This window comes from Dipodomys ordii, unplaced genomic scaffold (genome assembly GCF_000151885.1).
Source record: "Dipodomys ordii isolate 6190 unplaced genomic scaffold, Dord_2.0 Scaffold12, whole genome shotgun sequence".
In the NCBI taxonomy this organism is placed as follows: domain Eukaryota; kingdom Metazoa; phylum Chordata; class Mammalia; order Rodentia; family Heteromyidae; genus Dipodomys; species Dipodomys ordii.
Window position 1 is genome coordinate 25,952,929 of NW_012267228.1, and position 16,734 is coordinate 25,969,662.

At 31.7% G+C, this 16,734-nt stretch overlaps 1 protein-coding gene across 1 annotated transcript in view; it reads left to right on the forward strand.

Annotated features, from left to right (window-relative positions):
• Positions 1–16,734, forward strand: part of Top2b (topoisomerase (DNA) II beta 180kDa) — a 78,030-nt gene that overhangs the window by 34,391 nt on the left and 26,905 nt on the right. The window contains exons 6-21 of the mRNA XM_013010374.1: positions 1,346–1,409; positions 3,002–3,147; positions 4,320–4,417; positions 5,373–5,585; positions 7,189–7,362; positions 7,570–7,671; positions 7,861–7,998; positions 9,912–10,050; positions 10,445–10,602; positions 10,757–10,882; positions 11,932–12,042; positions 12,126–12,231; positions 13,569–13,678; positions 14,005–14,097; positions 14,756–14,870; positions 16,511–16,632. Coding sequence (XP_012865828.1) covers positions 1,346–1,409; positions 3,002–3,147; positions 4,320–4,417; positions 5,373–5,585; positions 7,189–7,362; positions 7,570–7,671; positions 7,861–7,998; positions 9,912–10,050; positions 10,445–10,602; positions 10,757–10,882; positions 11,932–12,042; positions 12,126–12,231; positions 13,569–13,678; positions 14,005–14,097; positions 14,756–14,870; positions 16,511–16,632 — 2,015 coding nt within the window. The remainder of the gene's footprint in view (positions 1–1,345; positions 1,410–3,001; positions 3,148–4,319; positions 4,418–5,372; positions 5,586–7,188; positions 7,363–7,569; positions 7,672–7,860; positions 7,999–9,911; positions 10,051–10,444; positions 10,603–10,756; positions 10,883–11,931; positions 12,043–12,125; positions 12,232–13,568; positions 13,679–14,004; positions 14,098–14,755; positions 14,871–16,510; positions 16,633–16,734) is intronic.

Sequence of the window (16,734 nt, forward strand, 5' to 3'; positions counted from 1 at the left end):
CTTAGTTGCAATATTTTTCATATCTTTATGTTTCTATTTGCTCATATGTATAAATTTCAGAGAGCTTCTGTAAAGTGAATGTGTTAAGTGTGTAATCTCAGTATTTGCTATGTACTCTTGAATGTGTAGAACTCTGGGGTTTACCAGAGTCACAGTTACCTGGGGTAAATTAAATGTGGAAACAACAGGGTCCTGATCTTGAGTTGAATGTGGGACATGTAAATGCATATTTTTCACCAGCTGTTAAGGTATTTCTGTTGAGTAGACAAGTTTAGTAACCATTGCTCTACATGATCTCTGTTCCTTCCAAATCACATGATAAGTTAAATTATAATGAATTATGAATGATTTATTGACTCCAAGGGAATACTTGTACTTTGGAAATGTTTTTAATGTTGAACTTTCTAGAGAGTCCTTATTTACTCCCTTATTAGTATAATTTGAGATTTCATATACTATAAGGTTGTATGACTCCCTTTGATCTTGGTCCTTAGGAAAATATAAGGAAAGCTAGAGGGATTATGTTTTGTCATCTCAAATTTGCTTTCCAAGTATTATTTTGGTTTTTAATTTAGATTTATTACACAGTGTTTGTCAGGAACATATTTTATGATTGAAGTTCAATTTGATGGTTAGCTTATAGTTGTATTTTCATGAGGTAACATCAGTATAAGATTTAGAATTTTGATTCCTCAGAGTATCTTCAGGTAACAATAACTGGTTTAGCTGGGCACTGGTGGCTCAAGCCTATAATCCTAGCTACTCAGGAGGCTGAGATCTGAGGATCATGGTTTGAAGCCAACCCAGGCAGAAAAGTTGCTGAGACTCTTATCTCCAATTAACCACCAGAAAACTGGAAGTGGTTCTGTGGCTCAAAGTGGTAGAGCACTAGCCTTGAATGAAAAAGCTCCAGGACAGTGCCCAGGCCCAGAGTTCAAGTCCATGACCACCCCACCACCAAAAAAAAAAAAAAGCAAAAATTGTTTGGCTTCAATTTATTTTGCACATAAAATCTCTCTTTTATTGAAGGAGACAGTAATTATTTGCTACCAGAATAAAAACAATAAATCAAAATTTTTTACTTCTAGAGTTAGGGGGATAAATGCAGCAATTTTTGCCTCTTTTTTTTTTGGTAGATAATATTGAAGTGATTTGATGTGATGTAAAACTAAGAATTTTCTTTAAAAACGAGATTTTTTTAAAAAGTAGAACTTGGAAATAATTGGCATTAAAATTAACTATATAAAGAAGTTTATATTAAGTAGGGTTGCACATACAGTTGTATGTACATATTTTTATTTATATGACAATGTTTTATTACTCATGGAGATATTTAATTTTATAGTTAATGCTGCTGACAATAAGCAGAGGGATAAGAACATGACCTGTATTAAGGTTTCTATTGATCCGTAAGTATATTTCAAATTTACCTTTTATACTGTTGTTTTATTTATGAAATCCTAAATTTATAAATACTTCTCAAATGCATAATGTATATACTTAGTACAATTTGTTTCCTTATTGCATCAGACTTTGTAATTTTTACCTTCTCTGTCATTTAGAATACTCTTCCCTCAACTATTCCAAGTTCTTCCCTATGGGAACTAGCGGAAACCATTTTTCTTTGAAGCTGTTAATCCCATTTTAGCTGCTAGAAGAATCACTCCATTTTTCCTTCTTACCCTTTCTTTAAGACTTAAGGGTAGGGCTATTAGTGCTACTTTGAGTACATTATAAGTGAAATTTATTTTTCATGACTATTTTGGACTAATTTGGACTATTTTATCGCATACAACATTATTTAATGTTAAATACATTGTTTAAATTTTAGAATATTTAGAATATTTGCCCCATGTTTGGCTAGTTAGATTTCACTATGATGATGGGTATAAAAATAGAATCATTTTAAGTTAGAAGCATAGTTCATCTATTTGTACCATTTTACTTGCATGCCTTTCACAAAGTGTTACATTTGCCTTTTTTACTTTCATTAGTTAGCTTACCTTTAAGATTTTCCCTAATAATCATGAAATTTTAACAATTCAGATACAGCCTTACTCTCAATTTAATTTCAGGTTGGTGTAGTCAAAAGTTAGTGGTGTAATTAAAAAAAGTTAGTGGTGTAATAATGTATGTTTGGTTATAATACGAAGTTAGTATATGTTATCTATCTTTTCTAAAAGAATTTGGATAATTTTATCACTGAGCCATGCTTGCAGCCTGATTTTTGCTTTATGTTTTTGAGATAAAGTCTGGATACACACCTGGGTGAGATTCTCCTATGTTAGGCTTTTATGCCATAGTTCCTGGTAGCTGGGATAACAGACATGTGTTTCCATGTCTAATTCTTCATTGAAGAGGGGTCTCAATGGACAACAATCTCAGTCTCCCAGTAGTTAGGATTACAGGTGTGAGCAGTTGGTGCGCAGCTCTGTGAACATTATTGATGGAGCAGGTGATACAGTAATAGAATTCTAAATAATTACTTAGTGGCTACAGAACTAAATACTATTATCTTGGAATTGATATGATTGAAACTTTTTAATAGAGAGGTAACTATAACAGAAAATTCCAAACTCCTATTTATATAGACTTACTGAATATAGAGGGTGTCAAACTTTGTATTTTAAAACTGATAGAATGATTCAGGAAGATTATGTATAAGTATATACATATATAAAGTATATAAAGAGAATACATAGTTCACTTTTTATAGAAGTAATACTCCTTTTACTCTTTCCTGAGAGGTTAAGAAGAACCTCTTCTGAGAAATTGTGTCATTGCTTTGGAAATCTTAGTGATTCTTTAAGTCGAGTTGTGACATATGATTGAAATGTGTGCTCTTACCAAGAATGAGAAGACAATGTCTTCTGATTGGTAATGACTGGCAGCTTGCTTATATACATTTAGATTATTTTGGATTATATTACTTTTATGGAAATTAAATGTAGATTTAATTTTAAGGTCTAAACTCTAAATAAATAAACTTATTTATTTACAGTGAATCAAACATTATTAGCATTTGGAACAATGGGAAAGGCATTCCAGTAGTAGAACACAAAGTAGAGAAAGTTTATGTTCCTGCTTTAATTTTTGGACAACTTTTAACATCCAGTAACTATGATGATGATGAGAAAAAAGTTACAGGTAAAGTCTAAATTTTGACTGTACAGTACTACTTTCTTAACATAGAAATCTAAAATTTCCTGTTGATATGTAAGTTATTTGTTTTTGTTTTTGGTGCAAGTCCTGGGTCTTGAACTCAAGTTCAGGGTCTGAGCACTGCTCCTGAGCTTTTTTGCTCAAGATCAGCACTCTACCGCTTGAGCGACAGCTCCATATGGGCTTTTGGTGTTTAATCAGAGAAGAGTCTCACAGACTTTCCTGCCTGAACTGGCTTTGAACTATGATTCTCAGATTTCAGCCTCCTGAGTAGCTAGGATTACAGGTGTGAGCCACCAGTTCCCAGCTCTATTGTTTTGATTATATAGTTTGACAGTATCATTTTAAAAGTCAGCTAATACATTAGCTTTTACATTGCTGAAGATACAAGTGTACATAAATTTGTTGTTACTTATATACATCTTTTGATATTAAATTAATTAAAATTTTTTTTATGGTTTAAGATTAAAAATCTAGACTCTAAAAGTAAAGTTGAAAGTGTTTTGGAAAAGTTATGTTGTCCAAGTAGTAGTTTATTTATTTTTTAAAACTAAGTCTCTGAACTAAATAAATCTTGGCTTCTAGGTTAGCTGTACCTCATGAGTAGAGAAATTGGTATAGTGGATTCTCAACTTGATTTCATAGCCTTCATTGGCATAGTGAGTGATGTATTCCATGCTTCACTTAGGGACCAGACATATAATTTGTATGGATTCTAGAAAGACTTGTTTGATTGCAAATGTACAGTATATTGTTCTCCCAGTGAAGAAGGTTGGGGACCCAGAGTGGTGGTGGTAACTTACATGTGGAAGGACAAGGAACTTCAGCTTATAATAAAGTGTTTTTATTCTGTTAAAAAAAACAACTAAGTCTCTGAAAGGTTGATATAAAGGAAAAACAGATTTTATATTCACCTACTGTATGATGAGATACCAACCTTTATTTTTTGAAATTGTGAAAATAATCTGTAAAATACTTGTTTAAAACATATTACTATATGTGCTACCTTTTAATTGTATTTTTCTTTAAATGTAAAACAAAGTAAGGAATATTCCAGCAGTGATTGATAGTGTAATAGGTAGAACTATTTTGCAACCGATTTGCTACTTAATAGGTAAGTTAACAAAACTCCTATAGATATTTCTTTTGTTTTACAGGTGGCCGCAATGGTTATGGTGCAAAACTTTGTAATATTTTCAGTACAAAATTTACAGTAGAAACTGCTTGTAAAGAATACAAGCATAGTTTTAAGCAGGTATGATAAAAGCATCCGTGTTTTCTTTTCAATGTTTCTGTGTTTTGCTTAGATAGTAGAACCTTAGACCAATTGTAGTGATATCTTCTTCCCTCCTCCCATCTTTTTACCCTCCTTTCCTTCTTCCTCCTTTCTTTCATTTCTTTATTTCTTCATTTCTTCCTTCTAAGCATTAGTTTTTTTAGAGCATTATGCATGATTCCAAAATCATATTGGAATGTCTGGCAGATTTTATATAAGCCTCATCATTTCCCCTAGTTGAATGCGTTAGCAGACGTCTTTAACTTGGTCTAGTATTAGTAAGAAAATTCTAGGCCTCATATACTTAAATTTAGCATGCTTGTAGACTTTCTTATTGAATCACAGTTAAAACATTTTTATAGGCCTTTGAAAAGGTAGTTTTGAAATTTTATACAACCTAAAATAATTTGGTCAGAAACTGTATCATGCTTGTTTATTCTTGTAAAGAATCTAGCTGGGTGCCAGTGGCTCACACCTGTAATCCTAGCTACTTAGAAGGCTGAGATCTGAGGATGGTGGTTCAAAGCCAGCCTGGGCAGCAAAGTCCATGAGACTCTTATCTCCAATTAACCACCAGAAAACCAGAAGTGGTGCTGTGGCTCAAATGGTAGAGTGCTTGCCTTGAACTGAAGAGCTCAGGAAAGTGCCTAGGCCCAGAGTTCAAGCCCCACCACTGACAAAAAAAGAAAAAGAATCTATATGACCTGTTGGATTTGAAAGATATTTTATTGCTAGTATACAAAGCTGTGCAATTTATTTTGTTTTCAACATGAAACTATAATAGTAATATTTATAATTTTTCATATTCAATAGTAATATTTTTATTTTTTCATATTTAAATATCAGTTACAAGGATTTTTTATCTTGGATTAAATATATATTTCATGAACAGAGTATTTATGAAATTCTTACTTGAGTAATTTTTCTTTTAAAGACATGGATGAATAATATGATGAAGACTTCTGAAGCCAAAATTAAACATTTTGATGGTGAGGATTACACATGTATAACATTCCAACCAGACCTGTCTAAATTTAAGATGGAAAAACTTGACAAGGATATTGTAGCCCTCATGACCAGAAGAGCATATGATTTGGCAGGTTCATGTAAAGGGGTCAAGGTCATGTTTAATGGAAAGAAATTGCCTGTAAGTGTCTTTTTTAAAAAAAGTTAATGCAGTGTTTTATAAGCAAGATAAATATAATTGGATTTTTTCTTGCAATCTATACTGATCTTTCTTTTAACCAGAGTGTTTAGATGAATAACATTTAAAGTGATTATTGATTTATTTGGAATAAAATCTACCATCTGCTATCTAATTTTTATTGCTGGTTTATGTTGTTTCTTAGTCTTATTCTGTGTTCTCTGGTTTTAATTGAGAATTAAAAAACTGAATGTACTCTATTTCTCTGTTTATATTTTTAAAACCTTAGCAAATTACATAGGGTTTGCAATAAATACACTTTTCTAAATAAGTTGAACCTACCTTCAAATAATACTTTGTGAATAGTAAAAGTATAATATAAATGTAATATATACAATATAAGTGAGTATAATATATATAAGTAATTATAGCAGTATAATACCAGGTTCTCTCTCCCATCTCTTGTGTCATTGTTGTCATAAATTTCACTTCTACAAAGGTTATATGAACCAGATCAAAAAGAAAAATAATGAAACAGAAAAAAATGTTTGGAAAAGTAATAGCCAAAATGCCATGTGTGGTGGTGTACAACACCAGTAATCTCAGCATTCAGGAGGTCAAGGCAGGAGGAGCTAGCTATGACTACATAAATGAGTTAAAAAAATACAAAACAGATGCTGTAGACTCATACCTGTAATCCTAGCTACTCAGGAGCATGAGACCTAAAGGATCACAGTTCAAAGCCAGCCTGGGCAAAAGAAAACTGATTCTACTTCCAAAATAATCAGCTATATTAGAAGCATGATTCAGGTGGTAGAGTGCTACCTGAGCAAGCTAAACTGAGCATATGTAAGATCCTGACTTCAACCCCACCACACCCCACTCTCTCCCCAAAAAGTTATGACTATAAAAGAAATAAAAGTAGTGACATTGTTGCTATTGTTTTATGAAGTTAAGTTTTCTCATAAAGGAATTAAAAATACAATAAAAGGTTATATTTTACTTTTTTTTGTTTCCATTATTCTTCATTCTTGGTGTAGTATAGATCTCAGTTTCTGAGGTATGTGTATGTGTGTGATGTGTATATATATATATATATATACACACACATGTATGTATACATATAAATATACATACATATATGAATATATATGTGTCTATATATATACCATACACATACACACACCTCTGAAGGCATTGTAAAGGCATTCCAGAGTTTAGGATGGTCAATTATACCATGACTTCTGTTGTTTGAATTAAGGAAAAATAATTTGATCAATTGACTTTTTTGTAAGAATAGCAGTGCCTTGTTTCAACCATCTATTGAGCTAATACCGGAAGTTAGCAATGTCTTTTTAAATACTTAAAAATTTGTAATATTTTATAGTAATTCATTTAGCTGTCACTTCTTTGTCAAATATACATAATAATGAATTCTTTTTTGAAGAACAGGGATCAAGAATACCATCAAGAAAAGACATAAATGTTTGATCTGGGGCTAAGGGTTGTTGTAAATGAGGGGTTTAAAAATATATCTATTCACCAAATGCTATTCACCTATTTGTTTTGTCAGAGTACAATTAATATTTGTTTTTTATATTAATAGGTAAATGGATTTCGCAGTTATGTAGACCTTTATGTGAAAGACAAATTGGATGAAACTGGAGTGGCCTTGAAAGTTATTCATGAACTTGCCAATGAAAGATGGGATGTTTGTCTCACATTGAGTGAAAAAGGATTCCAGCAAATCAGTTTTGTAAATAGTATCGCAACTACAAAAGTAAGTATGCAAATTTATTGTTTCCAGGTCATTGGTGAAATAATACTTCATTTAAAATAACAAAATAATAAATTGTGTTATTTTAGAAGTCCAGACTGTCATTTTGAAACTCATTACTCCTTTAGAAAATAGTTTTAATATAAAGCCATCAAATTGTTGAATACTCTACTTATGGAAGATTTTGGATTCTTTATTTTCCCTTCCTAGGGTGGCCGGCATGTGGATTATGTGGTAGATCAAGTTGTTGGTAAACTGATTGAAGTAGTTAAGAAAAAGAACAAAGCTGGTGTTTCAGTGAAACCATTTCAAGTGAGTGATGCTCTATATATTCTGCCAAATTACTAAAGATTATCAGTTTTAGTTTGACAAGAAATGTACTTATTACTTTAATTATGTAGCTGTAACCCCTCTGTACATCACCTTGACAATAAAAAAAAAGCAAACAAAAAGAATACCAGTTTTTCTGTTGACCTTTTTATTCTGGTGCTTTTTCCACAGGTAAAAAACCACATATGGGTTTTTATTAATTGTCTTATTGAAAATCCAACTTTTGATTCCCAGACTAAGGAAAATATGACTCTGCAGCCCAAAAGTTTTGGGTCCAAATGCCAACTGTCAGAAAAATTTTTTAAAGCAGTGAGTAAAACTTACATTATTTTTCAGTATTATGATAGTTAATTAAATAGTTTTCTTGATTTATTTGTTCTATTTGTGACTAGTTTCTCTTTCATAAAATGAATTATTGGTGTAGGCATGTTTAGACTATAAACTAACATGTTTAATTCTGATGGCTTCAAAGGATAAACTTTGTTTTTTTGGTGCTAGTACTAGGGTTTAATTCCAGGGCCTCTCAATCTTCTTAATTTTCATATTCAAGGCTGGTACTTTACCACTTGAGCCTCCAGGCCAGACTTTTTCTGATTAATTGGAGATGAAGTCTCATGAACTTTTCTGACTGGGTTGGCTTTATGATCTAGTTCTCAGGCTTCTGAGAAGCTAAGATTATCGGTATGAGTCTTTGATACTCAGTTACAGTTTTTCTATTGAAGTATCAAATACATAACATAAAATGTAGTTCTTTCTATATGCTTTAAAGTTTCAGCTAGACTACCTTAATTATTCTAAAATAAGATGAACATACTAGTAAATGATAAATCTTTGATTTGCAACTGACTCTTGTGGCTATTAGCTTTCTGTTATCTGTTGTATACAATCTAGATTTGATTTAGTTCCCATGTTAATGATATCACCAAAGAAACATTTATTAAGTATCTGGGAAGTGAGTTTGGCAGTGGGAATATAAGGAAGAATAGCTTTGGAAGTTGATAGTTTGGTGAGGGAATAGTGTGTAATTTCCATTTGTCAGATTGTAGTAGTAGAGATTGCAAAGGTAGGATCTTAAAGACAGAAACAATGTTGGTTTCTAAGTTCTGGTTTAAGGCCTATAGAAGTGGTACTTTGGAATTTAATCATAATGAAGTCAAGCACTAAAATACTGTATACTAATGTTTCTTTATGTCCTCATACACTTAAATCATTATCACTAAAGATGACAAAAAAAAAGTTTCAGCTGGGCTTGATGGTGTAAACCTGTAATGCTAGCTATTCAGGATGCTAGGCTTGAGAGAATTTTAGTTGTTAAGCTAGCCTGATCAAAAAGTTCATGAGACCCCCATCTCAACTAATAAAAACTCGACAAGGTGGCTATTGCCTATTACCTAAGCTGTGTAAGAAACTAAAAAGAAGAATGGGGTGGCCAGCCCTGGTAAAAAGCAAGAAGACCCTATCTGAAAAATAATAAAGAAAAAAGCTGGAGATTTGACTCAAGTGGTAGAGTGCCTGCCAAGCAAATTCAAGGCCCTAGTTCAAAGCCACCAGTACTGAAAAACAACAACAACAAACAAACTTTTAGGACTTGGAATTGAAGAAGCTTAACTTCTTGTACTTCTTGTAATGTGTTATTACATGTTAATTCACTGTAAATTACAAACAGTACATCATGGTGAAATTACCATCACATTATTTAAAAAATAATGCATATTCATAAATTCCTAAATTTATCCTAATTTCCCTTTCTGTTAATATTTTTTATTTGCCTTGGGAATTCAAGATCCATAGTTTGTAGTGAAGAATATCAGAGATAATGTCTGGAATTTTCCAGCTAGTAAATTCATGAGTGGACCAGCTTTTACTCTATAAATTTTAACAAAATTAATATAAGAACAGTGTATATTCATTATGAAGTTTATTATAATTCTTCATATATGAATAGCTCTTCTTTCATATTTGTCTTTCAGTACAATAGATCATAATGTATGTAGATGCCTGAATTAGTTTTACAAACTAGTTACAGCAATATTTTTATTTTTTACTTATTAGTAAAGCAATATAATACATGCTAACAGGCTAAATAAAATGTATTATTATTATCATCATTATTTTACCTTAAAAATACCTATTCCAGCTTTGTCAGTAATAACCAGTATAAATTTTATTTAATTATGAATTTGGTTTATTATTATAGCATTGCTCTTTCATTTTTTTTTAAGGCCTCTAATTGTGGCATTGTAGAAAGTATCTTGAATTGGGTAAAATTTAAGGCTCAGACTCAGCTGAATAAGAAGTGTTCATCAGTGAAATACAGTAAAATCAAAGGCATTCCCAAACTGGATGATGCTAATGATGCTGGTAAGATTCAGAATATTTTTGAAAGCTATATTAACTTTTAATTTATAAAGTTTATAAAAATGTTTTGTTTAGATTGACTTTTTTGTCTAGAGTAAAATTGATATTGCCATAGGTATCACATATTGCTAGATTTCAATGAATAGGAATTCAATAAATATATTTAATATTTAAATTGTGCTAAACATGATATGATTTAGTCATTTACTGTTACTATTATTCTTTTTGCTTTATTTTTCTAATATATAGGATATATTAGAATATGGAGATAATATATACCATAGCCTATAGAATGTATCTATATAGAGAGAATAAATCATATATACTCAAATATATAGAGACTATATATAATATACATTACGTTAATTTAAAATCTACATGATTTTTAACTTTTTAGGTGGCAAACATTCCTTGGAGTGTACATTAATATTGACAGAGGGAGACTCTGCTAAATCACTGGCGGTGTCTGGATTAGGTGTGATTGGACGAGACAGATATGGAGTCTTTCCACTCAGGGGTAAAATTCTTAATGTACGAGAAGCTTCTCACAAACAGGTTTGTATATCTATATATATATGTCCTACCATGTTTATGGTATTTCTAATATGTTACTAAAATTTTTGTATTATAAAATATAAATTTGGACTTACATTTCATATGTTTTAATGCTTTTAAAATACTTCCTCCTATACTTTTCTTTTTGACACAGATCATGGAAAATGCAGAAATAAACAATATTATTAAAATAGTTGGTCTACAATACAAGAAAAGCTATGATGATGCAGAATCTCTGAAAACCTTACGTTATGGAAAGATTATGATTATGACTGACCAGGTTAGTTTGAAAGTTATTACATATTTACAATGTACAATTCATATTTTTGATTTTTTCTTTTTAATTTGAAAATGCTAAAAACAGAGGGGTTGCGGGGAATGCTAGAGGGAATGCTTTGGGAATGCTAGAGCTGTGCACTGAACCACATCCCCAGCTATAGAAATTCAGTTCTTAAGATGATATGTGTAAATGTGATAGTGTACAAACAAATTACAAAACCTACTTTACAGTGGAAAAATTTATGTGAAACACTTTTTTACTTAATTTTTCTATACCAATCTTATTGATATATATCTAAGTGATAGTATATTAAATAGTATTTTTAAGTGCAGTAAATATGAAAAGAGCAAGATGCAGTGTTGTCTTAGAGCAGCTAAATCTGTAAGTAGGAATGAAATGATAAATATGAGTGGGAAATTTGCTGGCATAAATTGAGATCAAAAAAATCAGAAGACTTATAAAAGGTAAATAATCAGGAAAAATAAGAAACTAACTTCTTTTTTGGTAGTACTGTGGTTTGAACTTGACTTATGTTTAGAAAATAGACAAAAAAAAGAATCTCTTGTGCATCCAATGGTGTATTTTAAAAAGCATTTGAAGAGAAATATCTCCAATGGAAAAAATGCTATATTGTTTTAAGGAGAAGTTTTGCAATTTTTATGTCAAGAACAATCTTGTGAATACCTATAACTCTGTGTTTCTTGTCCCACTACCCAACTAAGTGGCATTATAACAACCTTGTATGTATTTTTTTTATCTTTAAAGCCATTTATAAAACTTAGTGAAATCGAGTAATCTATAAAACAGTATATTTTGTAAGACCAAGAACATTGAATGTATCACTAGCTATGTTCCTTACTTGTATTTAAAAGAAAATTCTTTGGTATGACATCTAATGTGTAGTTTGTAAAATGTAGCTTTAAAATTTGAATGAAATTTTATTTCTCTGCCTTAGGTGATACATTTTAAATTTGATTACAGCTGTATCTTAGTTATAATTAGTTATATTTTGTAAAACCTACAGAACTTTTTACTTTTCACTTATTTAGGATCAAGATGGCTCTCACATAAAAGGCTTGCTTATTAATTTCATTCATCACAATTGGCCATCACTTTTGAAGCATGGTTTTCTTGAAGAATTCATTACTCCTATTGTAAAGGTATTACTTACACTATTATAGTTTTATACTGTTGTTTTAAAAGGTAGCAGAAACACTAATTTCTTTATTTAATTAATTTTAAGGCAAGCAAAAATAAGCAAGAACTTTCCTTCTATAGTATTCCTGAATTTGATGAGTGGAAGAAACATATAGAAAATCAGAAAGCCTGGAAAATAAAATACTACAAAGGTTTGTGTTTTAAAATATTTCAGTTTTGTGGAGTCATTACTTATTTAAATTTTGTAGAAAATTATATAATAATGAAGAATTATATAATAATGAAGATAATATATACCTTACACAATTTCAGTGGCCAATCTTGCTTAATCAAAACCTCTTATTGCCAGGATAGTTTGAAATAATTTACAGATGTTGTATTGCCTATAAGTACTCATGTATTTCTAAAAGAATAATAATACTTTTCTTTAAAAAGTCTATGTCTTAAATATCAGCCAATGTTAGAATTCCTTAATTGTATCCATATAAAAAGCATCATAGCGTGAAATTTTAATGCAAACATATTACACCTTTTATGTTTTATTTTTTATTACATATATTTTAAGATCTAAGCACATTAGGTTTGGTTGGTATGATTTTTAGTCTCAGTATATTATCATTATTTTTGGGGGGAGGGTCTGGTTGTGGGGCCTGAACTCTGGGCCTGGGTGCTGTCCCTCAGCTCTTCAGCTCAAGGCTAGCGCTCTACCACTTGAGCCACAGCACCACTTCCAGCTTTTTTCTTTTTGCTTATGTGGTGCTGAGGAATCGAACTCAGGGCCTCAGGCATGCAAGGCAAGCGCTCTACCACTGAGCTACCTTCCCAGCTCCACTTCTGGCTTTTTTCTTTTTGCTTATGTGGTGCTGAGGAATTGAACCCAGGGCCTCATGCATGCAAGGCAAGCATTCTGTTGCTGAGCCACCTTCCCAGCCCCTCAGTATATTATTTTTTTTAATATATTTTTGTCACAATTATCAAGCAAGTTGAGGCTATGGGTTGGTGGCGCACACCTCTAATTCCAACTATGTGGGTTATATAGGTAGGAAGATTGTAGTCTAAGGCTGGCTCTGGACAAGAGGAGAGCCTATTTGAAAAAGAGCTGAAAGAAAAAAAGGGCTGAGGGAATGGTTCAAGTAGTAAAATACCTTTCTAGCAAGTTAAGGCCTGGAACTGAAACTCTAGTACCACCAAGAAAAAAAAATGAGTTTTGCTCTGTGTAATTCCCCATATCCTTAATTTTGCTAATTTTATCCCTTTCATTTCATATAATACACATATTGCTTTGTCCCCTTATTTTTTAGTTAACTGGTGGTCAGTTCAAAGGTAATCACATTTAACAGGTAGCATTGTATACTTGTGTTCGGAAACATGTGATACCTGGTTTGTCTTTCTTTTCTACTAAATTGATAAACTGGTACAGATGTAGCTAGCTTCATTTATCTTGTAACTTTCCTTACAGGCTTTTCTCTGTATGATTTTAAACAGCTATTGATATTTGTGACTCAGTACTATTTTTAAAATTCTGCAGGATTGGGAACCAGTACAGCTAAAGAAGCAAAGGAATATTTTGCTGATATGGAAAGGCATCGCATTTTGTTTAGATATGCTGGTCCTGAAGATGATGCAGCCATTACCCTGGTAATTAACCTCATGAAAAATAAATTGTTCATCCCCCTCTCTCCTATCTACTATACCTTTCTTCCCAGTCTTTGTTTCTTATGATAAGTTGCTTTTGAAATTCTAGCATTCAAAGTAGTGAATTTTAGTTATTTCCACAGATTATCCCTGGCTTTTATACTTCTTTAAGTGAAAGATTCTGTTAAGGTATATTTTTGATTAAAAAAACCATTTGAAAGTAACCTCTAAGTTGCCAGAAATTAATTATTAGTTGTTTATAAATTTAAATTTGATAGTAGAATTAATTTTATTCTCAATATGTGAAATCATTACTTGTAATCTTTCAGGCATTCAGTAAGAAGAAGATTGATGACAGAAAAGAATGGCTAACAAATTTTATGGAAGACCGGAGACAGCGTAGGTTACATGGTTTGCCAGAGGTTAGTCACACAGAGCTGTGGCCTGACTTGGGAGGCTGAGGCTGGGAGGTTGTGGTGTGAGGCTAGTCTAGGCAAAAGATTAAGGAGACCTCCATCTCAATTAATAAGCAGTGAGGGAAGCTATAAGAAGGAGGATTGCAGGTAGGAGGGTTACGACCAAGCTAGACTGGGAAAAACTCAAAAGCAAAGGGGGCCAGGAGTGTGGTTCAAGTGGCAAAGCACTTGCCTCACAAGCCCAAAGTTCACACTTTAGTACTATGAAAAAGAGTAGTTGAGCAAGGTAATGAGTACATTACTTATCAAGCATTGCTTGCTCATGTAATTGTAACCTCTCTGTACAGTATTTTCACAATAAAAAAAACCCTTAATAATAAAAAAAAGAAGTTAATACAACATTTAGTTAAAAGAAATATTTCCTCCTGTCATATTCTAAAACAGAAGTATAGCTCAAATTATACAATCTCAATATGTACACAAATAAATGTCTGTTCCAATGTGTACGTTAGAAAGTTGCCATCTACTGCTCTGAAATAAATACAGACACTTGGATTTAAAAAAAAAAGAAAAGAAAAAAAGAAAAAGAGTAATTGTCTGGAAAAAAAGAGACTAAAACTTATGTAGTAATAATGACAATATTGTTATTTGTCTTTTCTCCTAGCAATTTTTATATGGTACAGCAACAAAGCATTTGACTTACAATGATTTTATCAATAAAGAATTAATTCTTTTCTCAAACTCTGACAATGAAAGATCAATACCATCTCTAGTTGATGGTAAGTAAAAAAATCTTGCTCATTTTCTATGTTATTGAGTATTATTTAATTTCATCCTTATGATATACTTTTAAGTTCTTATTTGAACTCATAAAATGTGATTCAAAATACTAATTCAGGGTCTGGGAAAGTGGCTCAGTGGTAGAGCGCTTGCCTTGCATGCATGAGGCCCTGGGTTTGATTCCTCAGCACCACATAAGCAAAAAGAAAAAAGCCAGAAGTGGCGCTGTGGCTCAAGTGGTAGAGCACTAACCTTGAGCTGAAGAGCTGAGGGACCCAGGCCCAGAGTTCAGGCCCCACAACCGGACCCAAAATAAATAAATACTAATTCAGAGGAATTTAAAGCTTTTTGTTAATTTTGAGGTATATTTTGGTAAGGATGAAGTCATTAATATTCCCTAATTTGAAATTTTTTAACTTTTGAATTTTTCAAGAAAATTTAACTTTAAGACTAATCTTCAAAGCTTTTGCCAAAGTTGATTATAAAATGGGATTTTGTTAATTTCTAAAATATGTATAAGAGAATACATTTTTAACATTTCTTTATACTTCATTAGCTAAACTCTAATGCTTTTGCTTTTATAACTTGCCAAAATTTAGAACCTAGTTAAAATGGATTTTGATCTCTTTTAGGATTAAAAAAAGCTTATTATCTATAAGTGGTTGTTATTCAACAAAGCAGTTTATGAATATAATTCATCTTGATCAGTGTCACCTCTTTCAAAGTTCTCACCCATCCTGCCTAAGCAAACCTAGAATTTTCTTTTCCACTTTAGAATTTTTAGCAAGTTTGTTGATCTTTGTGTTTCTTTGTTTTTCAGCTAACAATCTTGTCCATCCATGTTCTTTAGCCTGAAGTTGTCTCCCCCACCATTTGTTAAGTTTCAAATAATTAAACTGTGTGCTCTTTCTTTACCTATCTGAATTTATCCTCAATTACATTATAAATTTCAAAGCAGTGACCATGTTTTAACATATTGTTTCTTTCCTCCTTACTCAACGAGGGTGACAGTAGTATATACTAAAATAAATTATTATTATATTAGTTTGCTTAGAAAAGGAAGAATACGGAGGAAGCAGAGTGCTTTCTTCATATTAAATCACATGAACCTTAGGATAATTCTGTAACAAAGCTTATTGTTTCACTACTGTGAGGACAGTGTGACTTCCAAATTTAGTAATTTGCTTAGTCACCTAGTAAATGGCCAAGTTGGAATGAGTATCCAAATTTAAGATTCTATAGTCTTTTTAATTATTAATTACAATAGCAAAGTTGGATGAGTGTTTTTCTGATTTGGGATACTTCCTTAATAGTTGTCAGGCTAGTCATTTTGCTGATGCTTGAGTGACAGTTGACATTTTAGTCATGAGCACTTAGAAACTCTTACCAAATAAGCTTAGTGCCACTGAGTGGTTCTTAAGTCCAAAAGGTTATCTTTCAATTGATATCTCACTTTTAGAGTTAGAAATGTATTAGTGAACTCAGATTGTTGTACAATTTCAAGTACCAATTTTATTCATTCCTTCAAAACCATATCTTTGCTCTTTCCTCCTGAAATATATACAACATTGTTGCCACTAATTGTTACAACTGTATCTTAAGGTAATAATTTCAAGAGGATTGTTCTTTCTAAAAATAGGCTTTAAACCAGGCCAAAGAAAAGTCTTGTTTACTTGTTTCAAGAGGAATGATAAACGTGAAGTGAAAGTTGCCCAGTTGGCCGGATCTGTTGCTGAAATGTCTGCGTATCATCATGGAGAAGTAAGTATTGAGATTGGACTTAATTGGAACTCATTATTGACATGATAAATGATTATTATTCATATGAAATATTTTTATTTTTATCAAGTTTACTGAAGTATG